Source organism: Tetrao urogallus, assembly GCF_951394365.1.
Source record: "Tetrao urogallus genome assembly, chromosome: 11".
NCBI lineage: Eukaryota > Metazoa > Chordata > Aves > Galliformes > Phasianidae > Tetrao > Tetrao urogallus.
This window is the reverse complement of record NC_136824.1, coordinates 11,651,145-11,677,896: the sequence shown is the minus strand read 5'-3', so window position 1 is coordinate 11,677,896 and position 26,752 is coordinate 11,651,145. Positions and strand designations below refer to the sequence as shown.

The 26,752-nt window shown below is 45.2% G+C and overlaps 1 protein-coding gene across 1 annotated transcript; it reads left to right on the top strand.

The window, feature by feature from the left end:
• Positions 1-2,092: 2,092 nt before the first annotated feature.
• Positions 2,093-26,291, top strand: GNB5 (G protein subunit beta 5; the record flags this gene model as incomplete). The annotated part of the gene is made up of 12 exons (XM_079541117.1): positions 2,093-2,218; positions 7,380-7,491; positions 10,718-10,854; positions 12,512-12,553; positions 13,188-13,264; positions 14,708-14,840; positions 18,511-18,654; positions 21,718-21,809; positions 21,935-21,983; positions 24,316-24,412; positions 25,328-25,494; positions 26,250-26,291. The coding sequence occupies 12 exons, from the start codon at positions 2,093-2,095 to the stop codon at positions 26,289-26,291; spliced, it is 1,218 nt and encodes a 405-aa protein (XP_079397243.1).
• Positions 26,292-26,752: the final 461 nt, after the last annotated feature.

Sequence of the window (26,752 nt, the reverse complement as noted above, 5' to 3'; positions counted from 1 at the left end):
TGCAGTGGAAAGCGCTGAAAGTGCTTAATGGAATGTGTTTAGGTGTGTGACTGCTGTGCTTCCTGCCACCTTGAGCACAGATGATCCCTTTCTGTCCTGCATTTCCATAATATTTGGGTTAAAAAAATTGGGTTAGCAGATGTGAGTTTCAGCACTTCTAAAACTTTTCAGTAGTTTTCATAGCTTTCCCCCAAGTTTTTAAGAAATCCAAGAAAGCAGCAGTTATTAATCTTGTTGATTTTCAAGTTATTGTCTTAAAATGAGTGAATAGTAGACATACATCCAAGGAAGGATGAGCATGGTCACCACTCGGTTTTTGACTTAAAATTTTCTTTAAGAATATGATGTAAATTCAACATCTATTAGAATATCAGTTTGTTAAGTTAGAAAACACAAGAGCCAGTCATCTCCCCAGTATGTTTAAACTTTTGAAAGATATCAGAAAATGGTTGCAGCATGGAATGGGCAGACGTTATCTATTTTGCTTAATAGTTTATATTCTCTGTTCTATATTCTGAAAGAAGGCAGCTGAAATAAAGCCTCTCAATTATGGTTGTCAGTACGTAACTGACCTGAAGGGACACAACTGGGGAGGCTGAGCCTTAAATACCCTTTAAGTAGCCTTAATAGGGAGGTTGTCCATCCGCGTGGCAGTTGCACACGGCTTCTTTGCTCATCTTGAGAATCTCCAGGTTCTTGCTGTTGGAAAAGGTAGGCAATTTGGGGTATTTATCAACAAGATTCATTGTAGCATATTAGTTAATGTTTTTTATACTTCTAATGCAACCTTTAAAAAGCCTGTTATCCAGATCTATGAATCTAGCACAATCGAGCCCTGCTGTTGTAGACACTTCAGTGCTATTAGAAAAACTACTACAGGGAAGGTCCCTGAAAGAGCAGCAGCTTGGGGACTTGGGCTCACTGTTTGCAGAAGAATGCATTAAAAGCTTCAGGGTGTATTTATTGTCGTTCATCCGATGGGATACGAACCCCCTGGTTGCATATAGCTGGCTGAAAGCTCCGTGTGGATTTCAGCTTAATATGGTGCAGTTTGTGTCAGGGCAGATTTTGTCACACACGCTTTGGGATGAAGGCACACAACTCCTGGATGTAACAGAGAAACTTCTGATGACTTGACAGGATTTCTGAGTTCCTCATTTCCTGTTTCAAGCAGTCCACTGAAATACGTAAGGATAAGCAGCTGAATGGAGGCAACTGCACAGAATAAAATTGTATTATGTTTTTATCCAGCCAAACACAGTCTGAAATCAGCATAGTTCCATTTACTTTGCTTCCCTTTTTAATAGCTTATTCTCTTAACCATAAACTCATTATCTGTGTATTTGGCTAAATACTGATAAATATCTAAATTTTAAAAGCTTTCATTTAAAAACTGGGAAATAGTACATTTTTTCCATGGAAAGTGTAAGGAGGAAATTGTCGCAGTGATATTATTGTTTGTTTTTCTGACTTAAGGAGTTTCTAATTCTCCTTTGATTGTTGTGCTCTGATCATTGTAATGCCTGGCTTGAGAACAAAAAGGGGATTCTTAATGACCCAGCGTTCAGAGTGCCAAATCATCACTTTTTGCTCAAGCAGAACAATGTATGAAATGTATGGCTGCCAACTGAATCCGAGGTCATTTGTCAGCTTTAAAAATAATACATCATATTGACTATTTAATAATGCAGTGGGAGGAAAAAAAACAAATATTGATCAGCTCAGATTTCTCACAAATCCAGCTGCTGGACATTTCTGGTCACTGTCTGATGGCATTAGTTACACAGAAACTGAGGATCTGCATGTCAAGCATGTTATTAATCAGCGTGCACAGTGAACATTACAACAGCATGCAATCAGTGCTCATTATAACAGAATGCATATTTTGCTTTTTCTTTATAAAATTCCAATCTGCAGATCATGTGATGCCTTGCACGCAGTGGCTGTTCATTAAGCTCAAAAGATTAGTCAGAGATTATCCAGCCTCTAGCTATCTATATGCTGTCTAAGCAGAGAAGCAGCACGAAGCTTTGCACTGCACTGGAACACGCTCTTTCTTTCTTCTCTCTTTCAGCTCTCTCGTAACGCAGAGATGTGTGACCAGACCTTCTTAGCGATTGTGTTTGGTCCATGTGACAAGTGCTCCAACGAGAAGCCCCTTAGGGCTGTTTACATCAAATCAGAACAGCTCAGCTACTGCTCACTATGTGTGGAAATGGTATGTTATTGATTATATCAGCCGGAATGTGAAGAGACTGCAAAAGGCAGGGGTTGGATGTATTAATGGTCTGTTGTGTTGGATTTTTCTGGACAGAAGCAAGCATTGCTAGGCCTGAACACTGGCTGCTTCTAATTCAAATAAACACCTCTGCAGACGCCTGATATTATTCCATAAGCCTGAAACAGATGTGACCCTGGGTTCAAGGATATGTTTTTTGATTCCTGACTGGAAAGTGGCCATGAGATTCTTTTCCCTAGGGCACTGCATTCTTTAGCTATGCATGTGTTATGTGCCCATCTGAGCGAGGCTCTGAGGTATATGTGTGTGGGTCTGCTTAGCCTATGATCTTGAGTGTCACCCTTGAATGAAATTTTTAAAAGACAAAACTATTGCAACAAGCTGACTCAGCACAGACTGGGGGATTGGAGTTAGCTGATCTGTTTCAGCTCTCCTTAGACAGAACTGGAGTGCTCTATGCATGGCCCGCCCCAGTCTGAAACCTTGTTGTCTGGTATGCTATCTGCAGTACTTGGGTGAGGAGTCTGAGGGAGCTGGAGGTAGCTGCAAAGAAGATACAGCAAGGGAAGGCTGCACAGCAGTGGTGGTTCTTCTGTGTGTTTGTGGACCAGCACAGAAAGTCCTGCCAGAATACCCACATGAAGTAGGGATGATGTTGGAGACTTTTTGATCTTCAGCAATTATGGTGAGGTGATAAGCCACTGCTGTAGTAGGAAACACTGGAGTAACTGTTTCATCCTCCTGAACTGTTGTGTAACAGCATTTATAGACACCTTTCTCCTCTCCTTCCCCAGAACTGGTTACAGCCATAATTGACCAGCTTCCAATACAGTGTGTTATATTTGAGCATCAGATGAAGTGATCTCTGCAGAAATGCTAGAATCATTAACTAGCTGTGATTAGAAAATACACTAAAGCAGGGAGATGAGGGCATTGATTGCAGATGTGTGCAGTTCACTGACGGATGCAGCACAGTCATTGTCACACTGTTGAGAAGGAAGTTTAGATGCAGTGACTGTAAGACAAATGATGGTTGCTTCCCTATTTATTCTCCTCTCATGACTTTGAAGCTGCTGCTTTGCTCAGGTCTTTCTTGGCCAGCAGCCTATAAATAGCGATTTATCTAGTACATTTTTGCATGACTTGGTTAGTGCACAACTGGAGCAGCAGGAAACTGGCTGTCTGCTATGTAAGTTCCTGCAACTTTCTCCTCATTATTTGCAATGTGGAAGTTAGACTGCTACTGCCAGAAACAGCTGCTAAGTGGAAGCAGACGGAGACTTCAGGAAGAATTGCCTCAGTCCCTAACAGCCTGTTAGGTGCTGTATTAGCATTGCAGTCGGATCCCAGCCTTTCTCATAGATCTGGCTTTAGCTTGCCTCTACATATTTATTTTATAAACAACATTAAAAAAAAAAAAAAAAAAAACGCAAGAAAACAGCTCTTTGCATCAGTGCCAAAATGCGTGCAGTTAGGAAAGCAGCATCCTTTTTTCAAACTCTTTTTTTGGAGCTGAGGGTATCCTTTGGTGTATATCACAATGCACGCTGTGTCCTTGCCATGCTCATGCTGGTGTTTGTGCATAGGCGTGCGTAATGTGGTGTGCAACCAGCCGAGCCTTTTGCAGCTTCTCATTTGCGCTGCATTTCTTAACTGCAGATGCCAAGTTGACTCAGCTGCACGTACGCATTTTTATCAGCCAGTCTTTTTTATTTCCCTAAAACCAATATATGCAGAGGATAACAGTTAGAAATCGCTGATTTCCAGCATTGAGATCATCCTACTTCTATTAGGTGCCATTGGCGCTAAAGCATTTTCTCCCTCTGTGGTTTTGCACATTGTGGAAATCGGTGCTAATCAATAGAAATTCAGTGTGTATGCAGTTTTAGTCTTCCCAAAAAAAGTACTAGAAAATTAACTTACAGTTTTAAAAAAGATCAGCTGGCAAATTATTAATTTTTTATTTTTATTATTTTTTTTATTTATAAATGCCTACTTTCTGAGATAGGCAACGATCTGTGATGCAGTTAGAACTTCCATTTTCCTGAGTGTTCCTATTGATGGAGCAGTGCTGCCTTCCTCACATGTGTTCTCCATGTATTTGCCACGTTCAGAATGTAGGTTTATGATAGTGGCAATGACTGTTCTTGCCACAGTTCCTGGTGACTGAACATTTCTCTTTGTAGCAGCTCCATAGAGTGATGCTGCATATAAAGCAGACTGCTTTCAGAGTGGTTACCTCAAAATTGTCCTGATCTGCTAGAAGCCAAGGGTCAGCTTGCCTTTGCTCCGTAGGGAAGAGTCAAAGACAGAAGCTGTCTTACACAAACCTGTCCTAGTTTTTGGGCAGCATGGCAGCTCCCTGCTTCTGAGCACACAGCAGCCAGTTTGGAAGTGGTCATCTTTCTGGGGAATGCTGGTGGTCAGTATAAATTGACAGCAATAAACAATTTATATGCCAGCCATTACTGCACCACTAATGGAAAATGACATTGCAAAGTCTAGTTGCTCCTTTTCCACCTTGTCCACATGCCATACCTTCCATACAGGATGTTTTCACAGCATTTTGGCCTGTGCTGATGTGTTTTGAAACTCACCTGAAATCAGAACACAAGCCTCCATGGTGACAGTGGGAAGCTCAGCAGCTTTGCCTGCGCATCCCAGTCCAACAGAGGCACTGCTGCCAAGCCAGCATGGGACCTGTATTTTATCCACTGCTGCAGATTGAGCTGCTATTTCAGATTAAATGTAGTCAATTCTAATATTGTGATAAGAAACTATATACAACTAAAAAAAATTTTAGGCAATTGCTAATGTATACATATATCACCTTCAGTATGGTTAGTTTTATGAAAAGGGTGGAACAAAAGTATTTGATTGCTTCTTAAATGGTCATGTTTTTTCTTTTGAAGTTGATACAATAGTATGTTATCCGCTAAATTAACCTAAGCCTACTTTATTTAAAACTCCCAAATGGCCTTACTCTAACTTGTTTGATTATTATGCATGGTTAGCTAATGATAGCATTAGCTAACTTGGGTCCACAAAATATATGCCGAGTATCACACGCTTCTACAGCTCTCTCTTCTCAGGAGAGACTTCCCTCCTCATCCCTGTTATCTCAGGAGTAGTATCAAGTCTCAGTCTGAACGTGTAGTTCCCATAGACTGGAAATATGTTCACTGCTTGATTCTCCAGCTGCGAAATCCACTCCTGTAAAACAGTTGGAGCATGAGACCAGATCTAGGCCTGAATTCAACCTCCATGATGACAGTGGGAAGCTCAGCAGCTTTGCCTGCGCATACCACACAGCCAGTGTGGGAAAAGACTCTTTTTCTCCAAGCCTAGTACCGTGTCCAGGATGTGCCCCGAGTCCAAACAACAGCTGCAAACCCTTACTTTATTATCTCCCATTCCAATCTTGGAACTTCTCCAGGTTGAACAATAGCCATTGGATTGTCTGTGTTCTGGTGAAAGGGAGACAATGGGAGTCAAAATGAGCAAAGTTACTCCGTGTAGATCAAGGACAATTGCTGAAAAAAGAGGACATTTTCAAGGAATTCCCAGGGAACAGAGAGTTGCAAGGCCGCTTGGCCACGTCCTTTCTTTGGAAATGTTACAGCTGTTGCATGCCCAGAGCACATGCTCCCCATAGGCCTGTGAGCAGAGACTGCTGGGGCATGGAGCTGTGCCCTATACTCACACTAAGAACAAGCTGGGGCTTCTTTGTCGCATTTGGATTTTTGGAAACTAGTCCCTTTTGAGGGCTGGGAAGGCCCCAAATAAGGAGGGGGTAAAGAGGGGACTGATTTAAGGATAAAAAAAAGTCACAAAACTGAGGTACTTAGAACACAGCAGGAGGAAGGGTTCACACCGCTCCATCTGCCCAATGGGCCCAGGAGCCATCCCAATAGTCACCTGCAGCCCTAGGCTGTGAGGGAGCGATGGAACAGAGCGGGCTGTGCTAATCCAGACAAACTGCATTCCGGCACTGAGGTGAACAGTGGCTTTTTTTCCTTCTTAGAATCATGGAAGCATTGAGATTGGAAAGACCAATAGGATCGCCTCCAACCCATGTCTGTGACTGCTCTAGACCATGTCTCTCCTCTGTGGGCAGCCTGTTCCAGTGCACAGACACTCTGAGAAGAAATTGTTCCTAATATCCACTCAGAACCTCCCCTGGCACAACTTGAAGCCATTCCCTCTAGTCCTATTGCTGCTACCTGGGAGCAGAGGCTGACCCCCACTTCACCACAACCTCCTTTCAGGCAGTTGTAGAGAACAACGAGGTTTCCCCTGTGCCTCCTCTTCTCCACACTGACCCATCCCAGTTCCCTCAGCCGCTCCCCCTAATCCTGGCTCCAGACCTTCACAGCTTTGTTACCCTTCCCTGGATGCACTCCACGGCCTCAATGTCTTTCTTGCAGAGAGGGGCCCAAACGGAACACAGCACTCGAGGTGCGGCCTCACCAGTGCCAGTGCACGGAGACCTGCAGCTCCTGCTGGCTGCGCTCTCTGACACAAGCCAGGATGCCGCTGGCCTTTTTGGCCGCCTGGGCACACTGCTGGCCCATGTTCCACCACAGTCTGCTCACACCCCCACATGCTTTTCCTCCGTGCAGCTTTCAGCCACTCTGCCCCAAGCCTGTAGTGGAGCATGGGGTTACTGTGACCAAAATGCAGGACCCGGCACTTGGTCTCGTTGAAGTGCATGCAGTTAGCCTCAGCCCGGCAATCCAGGTCCCTGTGCAGGGGCTTCCTCCACGAGAATGCTGTGAGACAGTCAAAGGCTTTGCTGAAGCCACAGGGCTGGTGGTTTTGAAGGCTTTGCTGAAGAATAGAAAGATTACAACCTTCCCTCACAGCGCGTGCAAAGTCGCGGTACAAATGCGTCCTGGCACGCAGCAGAACCCCGCTGCCATGTATTTCTGAGCCAGCAAAGCCCCGGGGCCGCGGGCAGGGCTGGGTGCCCGGCTGCACCCGCAGCAGCGGACCGCCGTGTTGCGGGGCGGCAGCGTGCGGGGGGGCCCGGCCCCGGCGCGTTGCTGAGGCAGCAGGAGCCTCCGAGCATCCCTGAGAGCCAGGCAGCAAACTCCTCCTCCCTCCCTCTCATCTGTCTCTCGCCGCTTCCTTTGCAAAGATGGCAACCGAGGGGCTGCACGAGAACGAGACGTTGGCTTCGCTGAAGAACGAGGCGGAGAGCCTGAAGGGCAAGCTGGAGGAGGAGCGGGCCAAGCTGCACGACGTGGAGCGTGAGCGGGGCCGGGCGGCGGGGCGGCGGGGAGCGCGGCCTGGCCGGGCCGGGCGGCGGCGGGCGGAAGGGCGCGGGCCGCCCCGGGAGGAGAGGCGCGGCCGGGGCCGGGATGCTGCCGGGGGGCGCCGTGACAGGCGGCTCCGTGCGGGGCAGGACGCGCGGGGCGGGCCGGGGGCGGCGGGGGGAGCCCCAGGAGCGCCGGGCCCGGGCGCTGCTCGCGGCGGTACGGCGCGCATCTTAGGGATGGAACGAAGATTAAAGGCGGCCCCGGGGAAGTTGGTGGGGAGGTGCTTCAGCGAGGCCGGGATTTCACCCGAGAGCTTGTTAAGGAGAGTCGGTTCCTAAAGAATTGCTGAATATCGGCTGTGGAAGAATTAAAAGGGACTTATTTTTTTATTTTTTGGTCTGCAGTAAATAGAGCGTTTTCTGGTCTAAATTGGATGGTCATAATTTACACCCCGTCAGTAGGAATCATTAAGGAAAGGGGGACGGCCTAATTACAGAAACATTGCTTTAAATCGTCACATCCATACAGCACCACTGCTGTGTCAGTAGCAGCGGGGCCTCTCTTTGACAGACCCTTCGGCATACACTTAAATCACCTTTGCTCAGGAAAGCATGGTTGGAGTGATGCTGTAAGAGGACATGATGCTGTAGTTGTAGGATATTTTCCTCTTTTCTCATACATAAAATCTGTAACTTACACTGAAAGGTGCTGCTTGCTTGGCCATGATGTGGTTTCCATGTCCTTACACTCATGTAGGGCAGTGCTTTCTCAATTCTGTATCAGAATTTTTTGTGCTTCAGTTATCCCCAAGAGCAATTTCTGCAGAAGTTATAAATTACAGAATAAAGCATCTCTTTCTCTCTCTCTCTCTCTCTCTTTTTTTTTTTCCAATCTAAAATTGTATCTTTTGCATTTTTTCATTTCTGACCTTCCCTCTGTGGTTCCCAAAACAAACAGCTGGCTGAACTGGTACTGCCCTTATTTGTTCAGTGGGTTTGGAACAGCAGCTCTCAGAAATGTGGACAGAAAGAGGAAATACCAAACGTGCATTTGAGCCACAGTGTTACAGTTTTAGGGACTCAATTCTATCACTTAAAATTTGGGGTATAAATAAAGCAGTTTGTCCTGTTCAAGTGAGCCATAACTTTTTCAGGCCAGAAGATATCATTAGGACTTCCAGCACAGAAAAGATCAAAGACCCAGTGATATCTGCATCAAATCCCCGCTTCCTGTTAGGCCAAACTATATGCTCTATAAAAATAGCGTGTTTTATCTGGACCTTTGTAAAACCACTCGAGCTAATTACTGGCTGCAGCCGATCTATTTGTCTGAGTGCATAATTTTCAACTCTCCTGAAACAATGTCAGAGAACGCTTCAAAATAATTATCTGAGTCTGAAACCTGTGCTAAGTGGGCACAGCGTTATTATGGCTGTGGCTGGAGATAAGCGTCCTCACAGAACGTAAAAGCCAAACCAGACAATTCCACAGAGTCTCAGTTGTGTTGACATAATGGAAACACTTTGCTATTGTCTGTGAAACGTTTGTTTTTTCAGATATGTTCTGGACACAAGTGTCTTTCCAGCTGCCATAATAACCTCCTGTCCTGTGTGTTTGTGTCTTCTGATTGGATCACTGAGCAGGTTTCAGTGGGTGAAAGTAGGGGGAAAATGTACTTTTTCCTGAGTAAGCCTATAGAATAGTTTCTCAGAAACTTGTTTCTGACCTCTTATTGGAAATAGCAGGGTCAGATGGTCAGGGATGGTGGGCAGTACTTGGCTCCAGGCTGGGGGAGGCTGGGCAAGCGGAGATTTCAGGCAGAGCATTGCTCTGGCACAGCCCACAGGGCTGGTGGTTTTGAAAGACAACTCTTGAAAATCTAAACTACTTGAAATCAGCCTCTGCCTTAGGCAGAAATTTCTCCCCTGACCCTGTGCCAGGGATTGATCTTAAATGAAGGACGCCTGCAGCTGTTCTAGAAAAGTGACAAAGGGTAAAGCAGCAACGTTGCTCTAGAGCAGTCACCTGTCCCACAGGGCGTGGAGCAAGGCTCTGAAAAGCTTAACATTTCATCTGCCAGCTCATTAAAGCGTGTGAGCTTCTGCGTTTATTTCTAAAGATTTGAGTCAGGCATTGACCCCTTAGCTAGCAGCAGCTGTGTTATATTATCTTTCATCATGGGCAAACATGACATGGGATAGCACTGGATCCTATTATCGTAGAATGGCCTAGGTTGGAAGGGGCATTAAAGCCCATCCAGTTACAACCCTCCTGCTGTGCTGCCACCCACCAAACCAGGCTGCCCAGAGTCCATCCAGCCTGGCTTCCAGCACCTCCAGGGATGGGGCACCCACAGCTCTGGGCAGCCTGTGCCCAGGCTTCACCGCCCTCTCAGTGAAGAATTTCTGCCTAACATCTAAATCTAAATTTCCTCTCTTTTGTTTAAAGTCATTCCCCCTTTTCCTGTCACTGTCTTCCCCTGTAAAAAGTCAGTCTCCCTCCTTCTTGTAGGCTCCCTTCAAGTAGAGGAAGGCCGCAATAGGTCTCCCTGGAGCCTTCTCCAAGCCCAACACCCTTCTTCACAGGAGACGTGTTCTGGCCCTCTGATCACCTTCATTTCCCTGCTCAGTCAGAGCTGTGTCTTGGCCTTCAGGACTCCCTTGGCCACCAGCAGAGCTGGCATAGCAAGAGGTCTCTGGTAGCTGGTACCTATATCACACTGAGTCTCACACCCAGAACAAGCATTTTACAGTGAAAACTTCTGAGATTCGATGCTTATCCCCTTCTTTGTATGATTTTTTCCTTCAAGACACAACAGTGATCTTCCGTTCTGCTGAGCACCTCAGGGTATGTGTTAGGCTGGGGATGCTCTTTCAAACCACAGTCAGACTGAGGGTTTCCCTCAGTCAGTGAGAGGGAAAGGGGTGAGTAATTGATTTTCCAGTTATACTTGGAAACGATAGCGTGCAAGTGCTTCAGCTGCTACAGCCCGGGAATTCAATTTGTGAGTGAGTTCATCCATATCTTTATTTGGTGGATATATTCATACACCTCCCACCTTGGTTTTATCATCTGCTAGTTCTGAGGCAGATTTTGTTGTCCTGCATATAGGCTTGTGTTTCTTGGATTAATTCCTCTAAGTGACGTTACTCACAAATGCGAAGGTTTTCTGTGGCAGAACTTCAGTGCAAGGTTCCCTAACCGTCTGCTGTTTGCAGTTCATCAGGTGGCAGAGCGTGTGGAGGCACTGGGCCAGTTTGTGATGAAGACCAGAAGGACCCTGAAGGGCCACGGAAATAAAGTTCTCTGTATGGACTGGTGCAAAGACAAAAGAAGAATTGTGAGCTCTTCCCAGGTATGCCACTGGATGGGTGTTTTTCAAAGACAGTGTTGGACGCTATACAGATCTTCTAGCTGTACTATGTGCTGCTCTTTTCAAATGATAACTTTGCACAATGTTTTCACTGTGCCCTTAATGCTGTACACTGCAGCATATTTGTTCAGAGAGCACAAATCTGAGCATAGCTACACGCTAATACCCGAAATTTTTCTACTGCAGTCATATACAGTTTTTCCCTGTATTCTCTAGTGCAAAAGAAAATAGACAGAATTCATCCGAGGCGAATGCATACTTTTATTGCCTTGGTCTTTACAGACTTCATGTTTGGTAATGATTTCAATTGATGTGTTAACACAAAACAATCAGGAAAAGGGAAGGAAAGTAATATTAATGCTTCCAGAGACTTCTGTGTGCAAACATTTCTTCCACAGTCTGTATGATTAAAAAAAGCCTTAAAAGCCTCAAACAATCTGCCAAAGTTACTGCATTTACTCGGGCATTTTGAGACTGTCCTACCACCTGCTCAAGCCCTGTCTCATGAGCTGTAGGAGGTAATGAGATAATTACTTTCTAGATCCCCTGGTTCATTGTGCACCCCGTATGGCAGTAAGTGAGCTCACTGCATCACACAGCTGTTCACTGACCTGTATGAAATCTGTCAGGGGTCTCACCAGAGGGATAAAAATAGGCAATCTACATTGCAAGCCACCTTCAATTACTGTGAGTTTTTTTTTACCATTCATGGTGATTCCAGCAAAGAGAATCAAAGTTTAAATAATTAATGTGATGGCTATTTTAACTGGTTAAAATGCCACTATGTAAATGAAAAAGCGAAACAGTAAAGTTGTAATGCATTTTGTCTCCATTTCTAAGAACTGAAATGAGTCCAGATATAGCAACAATTCCTGTTCACCAATAAACATTTCAGTTTCATGAAGTGGGGAGGATAACCAATGTGATGCACATAAGGCAAAGTAACTGGCATGATTGTTGCTGGCATACACAAAGTGGTTAAGTTACTCTCAGTGGAGTGTTGTTACGATTGCTATTCAGCTGATTGTGGCAGTGGATAATTGAAGTGTAGCAAGAAATAAAGAGGAAAATAGAAAAAGACAGGAAAGAAAGATGAATAAACACTGCAGTGTCCATAAATGATTGTGTGCGTGTTGCCAGCTGGGAAAATGACTTGTAATACAGGTCACCTCTTGTATTTGTAAGGCCTTGCACTGAGCCATCAATAGGTTTTATATGGGAGAAGTGTCTGTTTTTGCAGATGGTGATTGCAGGCTGGGACAAACACATTGTGGCTGAAAGGAGGCAAGTGAGTGCTTGGTAGCAGTGGCTTCTTGAGGTGGTTCCATTCCAGCTGTGTTCTGCAGACAAAAGGAGTTCTCATAAACATGCTTGAGATCCCTTTTAAAAAGAGATCAGTCTTTAATCCAACACCAGTAATCCCAAAGAAATAGAATTTTCTTTTTATTAAAGAAATAACTAGCACTAGTGAGAAGCATCTCCTTGGTGCTTCACTGCAATCACCATAATGTTGTTAAGATGGAGACACAAATGTCTTGAAGTAACAGATTGGGGGATAGAAATGAGCAACAGAATTTCCCCCAAATTTGGGAAGTAAGCTGACAGTTGTACCTCTCTCTGTTTGTGTGTTTTCATTTAGGATGGGAAGGTGATTGTGTGGGATTCATTCACTACCAACAAGGTAGGTGAAAGTCAGCAAAGGTCCAATTTCTGTGCATAGGACAAACAACAGTGGGATACAGTGGAGTTCTGAAGGGCGAACAGGTGGCACAGGTGACAGCAGGATGATGGAATAGCCTGCAAGCCTCCACCAGCACCTCAGAGCAAAGAGCCTACACACACCATCTCCCTTCACCTGTCTCTGAGGAAAGTCCCCATCAGGGCATTGTTATTTGTCATGGTCTGCAGCATGTACCAATCCAGTCCTGTCACTGATGGATGCCCCTGGGCTAGAGGAAAAGCCAGGCTAGTTAAATGGAAGTCTTCCCTGGGTAGCTGCTATGCAAGGTGCCATGTCTGATCACCAGGGATTCTTAGCCATGGTGTTCACTGTGATATGATGATACTGGTTCTCCAAGCCCTGTCAGGGCTCTCCGTTCTTCAGACAGCTGTGAAAATACAGCTTGTTTCTAACTCACCGACGTATGTACCACAGTGAAGACATTTACAGCACCAAGTGGCCTCAATAAAACATACTCTATGTTCAGTCTGGGGCTTGTGAATAAGGTGGGAATAGTCAGGTAGCTATCCTCCTGCTGCTTTGCTGGGTTAGGGAAGTAGTGATGTCTAAGTTTTAAAGAGATTCTGTGTTTCAGGAACACGCCGTGACGATGCCGTGTACCTGGGTGATGGCATGTGCATATGCCCCGTCTGGATGTGCCATTGCTTGTGGGTAAGTTTCCAGTTTCCCCAGCTACTTATGCAGAGAGGCTTGATTTGCAGGAATGTCCTGGTGCCTTCACAAGATGCCGACAGAAGCTTGCGTGCCTTGATTGTGGATGGGAGGATTATATTCAGTGCCTCTGTTTCTAGTCCCATAACGGCTCATCCATTTTGTCTCCACTGACTTCAGTGCAATAACATCTGTTGTATAAGCATGGTAAATAATCCTCTTTCAGCATTTATATCATGGGTTAGGAATTCTGCATGCATGCAAGTTCTCTGTTCCAATTTGTGTGCATTGGATATATCTTCTAAGGGAGAGTGGTTTTAACCCTATTCTTTCTTTGCTCTCTTTCTTCTACGAGGTAGAGAGAAAAGTTGGATGATAAGGATTATCAGCACATGAATAGATCTTGCCAAGATGGAGTGGGGGGAAGTGACCTTGTCCTTGATAATTGTCTTCAACTTTTCTGAGGGCTCAGGTTTGGAAAAATTGAGTTTCTGCAGGAGAGAAAAAAAAGAGAGAAGTTGGCAAGAGATCTTTTCAAAAGGGACTGGGTGGATCAGACAGACAAAGTAAGCTCGGGGCAAGAGAAGGAAACAAAGAGAGACTTTACTGTGCAGCTCGCAAATATGGAAAAAAGATTCCATAAGTGTCTGTGGAGATGAAGTGCAGAAATTGTATGACTTTTACTATAACTTGAAGAATGACAAGGAGACAGGGGAGACACAGTTGCATCGCACCACCTAGTTCTGTGTTTCTGCTGTGGCATTGGTTAAGTGCTGTGCAGTTAATACAAGGCACAAAGCAAGCACCTGCTGGAGTCCTGGAGATCCAGAACCAAGGCATGGCTGAGCTACCACAGCTTTAGAAAGGCATCAAGGTGGGCACAGCTGGCCAGGGAGACACAGCTTGACTGGTGTGACTGTCCAGGAGGGGCACATGAGCTGCAGGGGTAGGTGTTCTGGTGGTATTTTTCCAGATTCTTCCAAAAGACCTTTTCTTCACATCCACTATTTGCTATACTGTCTCTTCCATAGGAGTTATATCAAATTTATTAATGTACATAAATAATGATGTTTTAAATGCTAATACAGTGGCAGATGACAGAAAAATGGCACTCTGAATGAATAGAAAAAATTAACCCTGAAGTGACTGTGTCACCTTATAGCTCGTACTTTTGTAAGGTTTAGTTCAGTGCCATTTATAAACTTGATGAGGGTAAAAAATAGTGAGCCTCAGCTGTTGATGTGCTGTAACGCAGCCAGGCTGGTGAGGCAGCTGGGCTTCTCTGCACGTGAGGTCCAGGCCAGCACAATACAGGGAAGTTGGCGCTTATGAGGATTTGGTAGCACAGCACTGACAGGTGGTTTCCTTCGTATCACCACTTGCCTTTTGTTGTTGCAGTTTTAACCAGTTCTCTCTGTTATTTGCTATTATTACTCTCTCCAGTGGCCTGGACAACAAGTGTTCTGTGTACCCTCTGACATTTGACAAAAATGAAAATATGGCTGCAAAGAAGAAATCGGTTGCAATGCACACAAACTACTTGTCAGCCTGCAGCTTCACTAACTCTGACATGCAGGTAAATGCATCCCCTGCCCACTGCCCACTGTCCAGCAAAGCCTAACATGAGCCACACTTGTATGCAATGCAGTAACCTTCCCTGCAGAAGAGGCATTCAGCAGCCAGAGCCATATCCTGCCCCATGCAGGGCTGCTGGGACACTCAGAGGCAATGAACGTGCTGCAAAAGCTTTTGTAACAGCCGTTACCTGGCCAGTGGCCAGGCTGTTGTGTCTGTGTCCTGCAAAAGCCTGTGTCTTCGGCAGAGAACGTTTGCTGGTACCCTCTGTGTTCTTTGCTCACTGGCTCTGTGCTGCCTTATGCTTTTAGGAGCTTGAACTAATGTAAATAGTTGAAAAAAATCCAACACCAGTTCAAGTAGAATTAGGCTGGGTGTTTGCTTTGCCAGCTGGTGGAGTGTGCATTGTTGCCTGCTTTGTTGTGGATGTCCAGACAACTTTGCTTTAATTCTTAGTATTTTTGAGCTCAAGGATGAGTACACAGAGATTCATCCTTGCCATGGTGTGTTCTCTTGAGGGAAAGCAGTGATGTTTTCCCTGTCTCACAGATGGAGGACTGAGCACAAAGAGCAGTGAGTGCTCAGAGTCACTGTGGGACTCTATGTCAAAGCTAGGGACAAAACACAGATCATCTGGGACCAGACTAGTCTCCTCCTGTAGTGAATATCACACTCCTTTCTCCAGAAACACAAAGGACTATGAAAGGAGCCAGGGTAATCTCCCTGCCCACTCTGGTTTTCAAATTTGTATTGAAATTCTATTCAGTGCACTCAGGAAGAAAAGAAAAAAAATAAAAGAAAGAAAAGAAAGCAGAAGGGAGCATTTAAATCATGCTCTGTGTCAGCAGAACTGCTGGAAAGAGAATACCTTGTTCCCCTCTTGCAGATATTTAGAGCTCTTCTGAAGGAAATACCAGCTCTGATTGCTTCTATTTCAAGACATGAGATGCCCAAAAGTATGTTGTTATTTGCCAGTCTGCCATTCTGTAATGACTCTGAGGTGCTAATTCAGGCTGATTGTCATGGAAACAAGTGGTGGAGGTACCAGGCTCGGGCTTGCTCAGCCCTGACCTCACCTTACAGGAGCCCTGCATAATTGGAAGGGAGTCTAAATGACCTGGAATGGCTGTGATGAGATACAAAACCAGTCATCTTTTTTGTTTTCTTGTCCATACCTATGTGTGTCAAGATTTAAATCCCATGAAAGGAAAACATTTATGTATTTTTCATAATAAAAATAGAAGGAAAAATTAAAAAAATAGGGTTTTTTTTTTCCTCCTTATTAAATACAGCAAACTGTGCTGATATGCTACACCACAATGGATTAAGATATTTTACATTCAATGATTCTGAGATTTTTCTGAAGAAATTTTCTTGTGATTGATAGGCATGTGCTTTTAAGTGACTGTTTACAGCACTGTATGTTACTATTTAAACAAATACAAGCAAATGGCTTGGCTAAGCTTCTGTTAGAACACTGTTATATAGGGCATCCCAGAGAACCCCACATTGTTTTCTCCCTTTAGGTAATGGCCTAAGAATTAAAATCATGCAGTAATTCCAAGGGTGCAGTGTGCAACAGGACACTGTGCAGCTCTACTCTCCTGGCAGTGTCACTGGAGGACTTGCCCTGTCACCTGTCCTGGAGCAGCCCTGGGAAAGAGCACAACTCCCCTAGTGCAGAGCTCCATAGCAGCCAGCACCCACCGCCGGAGCTGCGAGTGCTGCCATTCTGCCTCAGCTGCTCTCTGAACCTACACTCAGTTTTCAGAATGAATGTTAGGAAAGGATCTTAGAAACTGGTGTGTCCGTGGCATCTGGTGAGAGGTGGTTCATCATTGATGAAAGCCAATCTCAGGCTGCACAGGTGCTGAAAGAGGAGGTGCCATCGTTGTTCTTCATCATGTTGCCATCCCAGGCTAAGAGGAGCACTGAGCTGCCAGCTGGGCAACCTGCACAAAACAGCCCAGACCCCACAGATCAGTCCTGCCTGAGTGAGCTTCCCCAGCACAGAGCGCCTGGGAGCCTCACTTCCTAAATTAGGTATCTGCAGCTCTGCAGTGCGATAATGTTCCTCACGTGACGATGCTGTGTGTGTATTAATAGCAAGAGTTGGTTGAGTCTCGAGTGTTGTTCGTGGAGCAGGCAGCCATAGCACCAGTGTGACAGAGCTAAGGAGCAGGATATGACCGTGGGGAAGGCAGAGTGGCCCTTCTTGCTGCTCCCACCCCAGCACCTGCGCTCATGGTGAGCCCCGGCGTGGCCCACTGTCCCCTGCCATGTGCAGCACTGCTTCTTGGTGCCAGAAGGGACCCATAGTGATCATCAACTTCAACTCCGGCATTAGCTGGAGCACTGGACTGCCAACAAACCCCTACCTTATGTCTTTAGCTATTCCTATTTCCATCAGATCTTTCTTTCTTACATGTTGTTACGAGAGCAAATGCTCAGATCTGGAAGTTCTCATTCCTCACTCAGTACCTTCACTCTCCATCCGAGTGCAAACCGTGCTCAAAATAGAGAATTTTATTAACCTAAGCTCAGAAACAGGTCAGAAAGACAATTCAGGACTTTCTTCTACTATTAACACCCCAGAATATCATTGTGACTATGCAGGAGGGTTTGGAATGGGCTGTTCTGCAGCTTTGCAGACATTTGTTTTTAGGAGGAGTTTTTGGAGCACCCGTCAAACATGATCAGTGTTTAACTTTTATGCAACTCTGTTAATGGTTTCATGATCGTATGATCATTTTCTTGTTAAGGAGTATTTTCTTTTTAATCTCTAATGGGATCCTCGAGTTTCCCCACTGAACATGATAATAATCTTTGCAGAAGATTTCATAAGGTCACAGAACTATAGAACATGCAGAGTTGTTCTGTGGTCATCCTAGTCTGTCCCATGTCTGTGCACAGACCTTTAAAATCTGTGACTGCGTAACAGTTTTGGGTGCCAAGGGGAAATTCTAAACAACTGAACATCATCAGGCTTTAGCTGCAATCACAAGTGCTGATCACATGCTTGTAGCAGATGAGGGAAGCTGTGAGCTCTGTTTGGTCAAGATCTGTTCAAGCTTTTTCACACATAAATGGTTTTGGACAAGTGAGAAGTGATGGACTTGTCAAACAACTGTCTAGACAGGCTTGCTTCCCTTTCAGAATATCCATGTCTTAAGCCCAATTCATTGGTTTGCATCTGGTAATTTCAAGCAGAAAAAAACCTTGAGTTAAGCGGGTAAACCACAACAGGCATACTTAACACCAACAGTTCTTTAAGCAGCTTGAATTCCAGCAGCCTAAAGTAGAGTTAAATACAGGGGCAGATAAAAATACCAGTCTGGTTCTACCATCCCTTTGGAGGATTTGGAAATATCAGGAGATCTCTGATGGCATCTGTTCTCCAAACCCCACTGCACAAAACTGACCATTACTGAAACACTATGTAGTTATAGCTGTGTCAGTTCTCCTTTTCTATCCACTCTCACTTTTTACCTTAAAAGTTAAAAACACAAACTCCGCTTAGAATAGGATTGTTTTTATGGCTTTGATTTATTGTATAATATTTCTTGAAGTTAAAGCTGTCCTTGGCATACAGATAGGATGCCAGTAGATTCTTTGAAAGCTTGATTATCTCTTGATTTTTGTGCCGTGACTTTCCTTGCCATGTTCCATAGATCCTGACAGCAAGTGGAGATGGGACCTGTGCTCTGTGGGATGTTGAGAGCGGGCAGCTTCTGCAAAGCTTCCATGGGCATGGAGCTGATGTCCTGTGCCTGGATCTGGCTCCTTCAGAAACTGGAAATACATTTGTCTCCGGGGTAAGAAGGAGCTTCCTATCATCATATCAAGTTAAGGAAGGTGGGAGGGAAAAGGCAGCAAAACAGGAGGCTCGTGATCTTATTGAAGAAGCGTTGGAGTATGCGGTGGGAGCACCACTGCAATCCTCTCATTGCAAGCAGATGTCTCAATCTGGAGTAAATTAAACTTCTGACTGTGGGGTCAAACCCACCCTCTCAGTGTGACCACGGTTATGCTTACTTAGCAGATTCCATCCCACACCAAAGCAACTCAGCCCGAGATCAAAACAACACCTCTCCCAGGCAGGAACAGGCTCAGAGCTGGAGCTGCAGGCTCATTCTGCAGACAGAGGTGTGAGTCCACCACAGCAGACACCCTTCTGCTTTTGGCTCTGTTGTGCCCAGCTCTCTGGAGCCTGGCAGGGTGTGCCAGCGTGTGCTCGGGGCACCAGTGCAGGGCTGTAAATAATGCACATGCCGCTGTGTTGCTCAACCACTCCCCAGCAGCCAAGGAGTAGCTTGGGCGGAGGCTGGACCCTCGCACAAGTTGGTGCAGAGAGATAAGGTGTGGCCACATCTTCAGCTGTTGCTGAGTCCCCTATGCTTTCCAGTGGTACAAGAAGCATTCAAAGACCCTTCGTCAGCCACATGCTGTCCGCTGCTCCCCATGCCCTGAGGAACACGCAAACCTCGCTGGGGCCACAAGACTGGTTCTGGGGAAGCATCAGGGCACCTTCCCAATGGTGTCCTGCTGCTGAAGGAGCACTGCCCAGGCAGCTGAGCCATGGCTACACAGTAAGGCACAACAAGGCATAGAGGTGAACGCGGTAGGTCTTTGCTCTTTTTTGAGGGAGTGCTGGTCCTTCCCACCTCAGAAGCCAAGTGTGTAGGTAGGAGCTATTAGGAGCTGGGAGATGAGCCCTTGCTACCAGTGACTGCTTATGGTACTGGTGATGGCACAATATGTCCTGTGCTTGCTGGTGGAAATGGCCCTTGTGCTGGAGGGTACTGTCAATCAGAGGATTCCACTTGTGCACAGAATCACAGTCCTGTCCCTGCATGATAAATCTGGACCTCTTCAGTTACAGCTCTTTTTATCAAATTTGGCGGGCCCACCAGGAGCAAAGCCTAGCACGTTGGCTTGGTTTGCCTGCTGTTAGCACAGCTGCTCTGAAGCGTGACTGAAAGCTAATTCCATCCGAGTGCATTTACTCCTCCCGGGCTTTCTTACCACTGAGCTCACTTCCCAGAAAGGACAGATTCATTCTCCCTGGGAACAGCTCGGCTTATTATAGGGCAAAGAATCGCAAGCAGCTATGGTACTGCTAAGAGAATATGTCGTACTTTGTCAGTATAGCAGCTTGGGCATGTCTGTGCTCACAGAGACTCACTTAACTCATGAAAAGCAAAACACCACTTTAGTGAAGTCTGTCTTACACTGAGCTGACGCTGGCATAGCCAAAGTGGTACAGTGTGAATGTACAGTGATACGGAGAGACTCCCTGTACACCGGGGCTCTGCAATACAGCAATCCTGAGCTGGAATAAGCAATGCAAATGCAACAGCATGTAAAATGGGAGCTGTTATATATAATCTTTAAAAATCACAGCATGACTTATAGAGCTGGGTGAGCTCAGGGCTGAGCCCCAGGCTGTTGTGCCCTTGGAGCATTGCTCCTCGGGGCGAGGTGGGTAGCACTTGTGGAACCGTCTCTCCACAGGTGCTTGCTCATTTCTCCTTCAAACCTTAGCAGTCAAAGCAGCAGCTTGTCGGTTTGGTCTTGGCCCCAAACTCCCAGGGAGGTCAGTAAGAATGGTGCACATGGGAGCAATGCAAAGGGCTAGGCTAGGGCTGTGGCAGAGCTTCTGAGGGAAATGTGCTGAATCCAAAATGTTCTCAATGCAGTGTGGTTTCGCCTACACAGAAACTGCAAGTTGGTATGAAGGAACATTTTAATAATGAATAACTTAAATAATGACATCATTGGTAAAAAGCTGGGATTTCATTTTACAGGAGAGTTTCAAAAAATAAAGAGACACTTGAACTGTGAAGAGAGTTAATTTAACCAGCAATTACATTTGCTTAAAAATAAATAATGTGTGGCGTAGTCTGCTGAGCAGCATGCTCCAGCACAGCAGGAGCAGCAGCTGCCTGGGCTGCTCTGTGCTTCCCATACAACATGGAGGCAACAGGGACCCTTTTGGAGAGGCTGAGTCACCCCCAGAGCTGAGCCTACCTTCTGCCTTTCCCCAGCTGGGTTGTGTTTATTAAAACCTCCCATCACTCTTAAAAGAAAAGTCTATGCTCTTTTTCTTGCTGCTGCTATTGTGACAGCAGTGAAACACTGCAGCTGAGAGCAGGACCAACTACATGCTCCTGCAGGTATGAGAGGGTCCATTACTGAGGACATCACTGGTGCCAAGCACCTCTTAGGAAGCACTCAGTCCTTTCAAAGCACAGCTTGGGTGGCTTAGAGCTTGATGATGAGCTGAAATGCTGTCATGCTTCTTTTCTCATCCAGCCTTGCCACTGAGCACGTACATGCTACAGGTCATGGCAGGAGTTAACTGGTTTGGCAAGAGACATTTTCAGTTTCAGTGTATGAAAAGCATTTATCATAAAACTTTTAATGCTGGGTATTAATATTTATGTAGAGCATGTGAAGCAGTAAGGGAATGAGTCAGTCATACAGCTCTGCACCGCAGGGAGACTGCAGGTGCAGTGGCAGCATGAGCAGAGCAGGGCACTGAGTGCTGGTCAGTGTGAACACACCCTGCCCTGTATACACAAGGGCCCCTCTCCCTCTGACCTCGCTGTGCCCCACAACAGCACTGCCCCCATGCTGCTCTGCAGCACCTGCTGAGGTGCCAGCCCTCGTGGCACACTGCCCTCCTCACTGCAGATGCATCAGGTTCTGGGGTACCAGTGTGACAGGTTCTGGGGCTGCTTTGCTGGTTAATTCCCCTTGGAGCTGTGATGTTCAGAGCCCTGTGAGTGTAGCTGGTTTTGAACACATGTATTGGATACACGAGGGGTGCATGTCACTATCTGTACAACTGTAGTGAGTTTCTTTTGTCTTGATAGGGATGCGACAAGAAAGCCATGGTGTGGGACATGCGGTCTGGTCAGTGCATCCAGTCATTTGAAACCCACGATTCAGACATCAACAGCGTCAGGTCAGTGTGTTTGTGGGAGAGGACACACTTGGGATGCTGAGCCATGCATTGCTTCTGTTTTTGAAGCCTGATCTCATCCAAATAACGTAATGTGTTCTGCCTCTTTTTTTTTCACTCATGCACAGATACTACCCAAGTGGAGATGCTTTTGCCTCTGGTTCAGATGATGCCACGGTACGTTGATTCAGCAGCATAATTCAGAGTTCTGTTGCCTCTCAGGTCAGATTGTTCTAAAAGCCTAACCGCAGAAATCTGCCAGTGGCTACGCTGGGCCTGCAACACCAAAGTTAGGGAAGCAATAAGACTATAATATAAAAATATTAAATACTGTATATATAAAATTGTCTAGTAATGCTTTGTAGGTCACCACTGCAAAGTTTTCTACATGAGGTACTGCCCAAATCTTAATTTCAGATTTTCTGTGTTTGGAAGTTTCATGATCAAAATTATCTGTCTTACTAGAAGAGATTTGGCTTCATATAGTTAGCCACAATCAATGTAGAAAGAACCAGATAAATCCTGCAGCCGATCAGAGGCAGCAGCACAATGCAAGGGAACACATGTGCATGTCACAGCAAGCAGAGGGGCTGTGGGGTTGGCGTGGAGCTGTGCACATGCAGCCAGTTGGCCTCAGCAGCTCTGTGCATCCTGAGGGCAATGAGCAGGCTGGCCCCCATGTCCATCTCCTCCCTGCCAACCTGACTCACTGTAATGAGTCACTGCATCCAGGGCATCCTAGTGATACAATAGCCCTTCTTGGATCTTATCTGTCTATGAGTAAGCTGGTAGGAGGACACGGTATGTATTGACTGGTAATGTTAGACACGTAAATGCAACTGGAGAGCAGACCTTCAGGAGGCACCCGACACCCTTCTGCTTTGTCAAACATCACACTGAGTGCAGGAGGGTGAAGAACCTTTCTGAGATACTTTGGCCTAGAAGCATGTTTTGAGTCTGCTCCAAAACTGGCTCACCTCAACAGAACCATTCCTGTTTTCTTTTCTGGATGTGTGCACTGCTTTTTAGGTTTTGGAAGCTTCTATTGTAAATTAATACCTCCAGCTGTATGGGGAGCCCAGTGCATCTCTGCACATTTGGTTGTGGTACTGTGAACATTTAAGATGCTGAGAGAGTGAGAAGAAATTGTCCATTGTTAAATTCCAATTAGAGTGCTTTCTTTTGATTCCCAGTACCACAAGCTTGGCTCCTGTTTGTACTAATTATTTTGACCTGATGGGAGAATGGGAAATGCCATCTTTGTACTTTTGACAGAAGTGTTGGCAGTTTCCACCCATGTCATTTTTAAGCCAAGGGGTTGGTGTTTTCCTGTTACAGACCGATGTGCTGATGGGTATCTCTGACCTGATTGCATACTTAGGGATTTTGAGGAACACGTAGTTCTGACTGCGTGGAGGAAACCATAAAAGTGAGCTCACACAGTAGTGCTCTCACCTGAGGTGACCCTTACTCCCTATCAGGACAGTCTGTCAGAATTATTCATTCACGGAAACATGGCCATTTCACACCTTGCAGCTTCGCACAGCCCTGCCAATGGCACAGCCCCTCCTTTATATGCAGGCTGCTCATCAGCTGTTCTTCACAAGTTAAGTCCTAATATTAAGAAATCCAGCTGGTCAGGGCTTGCTTAAGCTTAACATATTAAGGAAGGTTTTCAGTTCAAATGTTTGAAAAGTGCTTTGTGATTTCAGGGCTAACAGATTGCCATTGTGAATGGCAATGAAATCTGGTCTGTCTATGCATTCTTTCCATGTTAAGCAAGCCAAAGTGTGCTGGGAGATGATAAAGGTTTTAGAGTGAGTGGGGATTTTCCATAAGAAATAAAAACCAAAGATCTGTATGAAAAATGTATTATCTCACCTAAATTATTTTCACGTAGGTTCTTCAAGCTGACAGACCTCATGTTCAGCCAGAGGCTGCTTGCTGTCCTGTCTCATGGTGCAGAACAGCATTGAGGCAGCCTCCATGCCAAGGGACCGGCCTTAGCACCATACCATGTGGGCAGTATTAACAGAGCTGACTGGAGGTTTAATTCTGTGTCTCTGAAGCTCCTGCTATGGCTGAAATGTTCATTTTAGAGAGTGTGCCAACAGCCAGTAAGTAGGCAGCAGGATACCCTAACACAGAAAACCACAGAGGGGAAGCAAGAGAGTAGGCTGGGAGTGGGAGAAATTCCAGGAAGCATCCATGGCCCAAAACAAAACTGCTCTCTTTATATCAAGGCAGGAAGGAGATGTACAGAAGAGGTTTGGACAAGCAAGCCCTGCACTCAGTTTATACAAAGCTGCCTGGTTTTGTTCAGATACTCATTAGCTTCTAGAGGAGTCCCAGTTGTAGTGGGCAGAAATAACAGAAGAAGCCAAGCAGCCATTTTCTGTGATACCTGCTAGGCTGCAGGCCTTCCCACTCACATTTTTTCAATGAAAAGTGGTGGCCATTGACTCCAATCTCCACTGTGACACATATGTTGTTTTTGTTTTAATATCAGTGCCGTTTGTACGACCTTCGTGCAGACAGAGAAGTAGCAATTTATTCCAAGGAGAGCATCATTTTTGGAGCATCCAGTGTGGATTTCTCTCTCAGTGGTGAGAACTGAACTCAGGAGGTGGTGGTATTGGTGTTGGATGGTGGCAGAATGTCAAATTTTGTCAGTTTAACTTGACAAAGCATTTGAAAACCAATACTAAATACCAAAATCTTTCTCTGTAAATTAAAACTACTTGTTATGTCGCCCAGCTGACTTTGTAGCAGTGAAAAGTATTTTCCTGGTCATGCTGAAAGCAGAAAATATTTTGCCATTAACTACAGCTGGGCTAGAATTTCACAATCATTATTACAAATGCTTCAAAGGAAACATGAAATGTAACTTGACTATAACGCACGCTTACATAAATAGTTTATTAAAGGATAATAAATGATTAATAGAAACTCAAAGTATGTTAAAAGAGTACGAAGGCAGAGCCATTACTGTCTTTCACTGCAGATCCAGAGATGTGTGCTTGAGTCTTCTCTGCCTCCTCCCAGCCCTGCTCCAGGGGCTCCTGCAGGGCTGAGCGTGGGGCGAGCTGCCCTCCGCCCAGCACGCTGACAGATGTAGATGGATCTGTGCAGGCCATGGGCACCACAGCTGGTCCCACTGGGGACAAAGAATCACCAATTTGTCCACTGATTGTTCAAGCATTTGTATTCAACTCCTCATGCGAAGTCTGAGCAAAGTAATCTTGGCCTTCGTTAAATGATGAAGTGCTCTCTGGTCAGCTGTCATCTGGGCTGATACCCATCTCTAATGACTAAGCAGATTCTATATAATTGATCTCAATTTTAACTATATTTTCAACTAATTAATTTTCTAATTATTTTAGTATTTAATAGGGATAACAGTGCGGCAGTGTGTGTGGGTCAGCATGGGAAGGCTGGGCTGCTGCTTGTTTCCCCTTGCTGCAGTAACAATTTGTTGCCCACTAAAGAATTTGTTTTTTGAAATGTAATTCTGTTTGTAGGTCGTCTGCTGTTTGCAGGTTATAATGATTACACCATAAATGTCTGGGATGTGCTGAAAGGATCCCGTGTATCTATTCTGTTTGGACATGAGAACCGTGTCAGCACCCTGCGGGTCTCTCCTGATGGGACTGCGTTCTGCTCAGGGTCCTGGGACCACACTCTGCGAGTAAGCATGGGGGCACCTGGCTGGTTTGTCTTAATAGAAAGGGGCGAGGGCAGGGGTTAGGACAGGAAAATTGACTCTCCAGGTTCCTTTCATTGTCTAAAGGAGGCTGTAAGAAAGAAGGGGACAGACTCTTTAGCATGATCTGTTGCGATAGGAGAAGGGAAAATGTTTTCAACCTAAAAGACAGGAGATGTAGATTGGATACAAGGAAAAAATTTTTACAGTAAGGGCAGTGAGTGATGCACCAGCACAGGCTGCCCACAGAGGGGTGGGTGTTTCACTCCTGGAGACACCCAAGATGAGTCTGGAGGAGCTCTGAGCTCCTGATGGAGCTGTAGGCATCCCTGTTCAGTGCAGGGGAGTTGGACTGGATGGCCTTTAAAGGCCCCTTCCAACTCAAATGATTCTATGACAACTAACTAAGATATAAAATCGTGCAGTGTAAAATGTGAACTGAAAATTCAAATTGAAAAATTGCCACACAGGGCTCACAGAGCTGTCGAAGCCAAGGAAATTGTGAAGTTTCTTCTTAAATGGTATCACTGCTGCTGGTACCCTGTACCACTAATCTGACTGCCTTGGCAAACTTTAATTTAGTATTTGATTTATTTTTATATTTTATAGTATTTGAATTAATTTAGTATTTAGTATTTAGTATTTAGTATTTAGTATTTAGTATTTAGTATTTAGTCAGTGTCGTGATTGTTCAACTCTCTTTCTGCAGATCTGGGCTTAACATGAGATCCTGCGTGCAGAATCCAATGAAGACTGATGACCTGGACTGCAAAAACAGCTAAAGAAGGCTCCCTGAAAATCAGATATTCATTACTCTACAAAGGGGTGACACTGAACCCACAGATCAACACAGCTAGGTAGAACATAATCTGCTTGAACACATAGCAAACATAAACTTGTGGTAAAAGTTAATGATTTTGATTCTGTTTTGAAAGTATTTTATTAGAACTAGATTAGTTAATTATAAATGGACTTTTCTCTGAAGTCGTCTGTATCATAGAAATGAGTATTTCAGTGCACATTATGTATTTATTTGCATGATTTGAGTTCCTTTTTAGAGCAAAAAAAAAGATTCCTGATTTTATCAGGTTGTAGCATCAGGTTTTGGAAACATTCCATAGTGGTGCATTGAATTTTGGTGTTGAAAAGTGGGAAGAAAAGCAACTTTGATGCTTTGTGATGTCATTGTGGCTGACTGAACCATGATAGTAAGCAGAGGCCCCGTTGGGAAGGTACCAGTTGT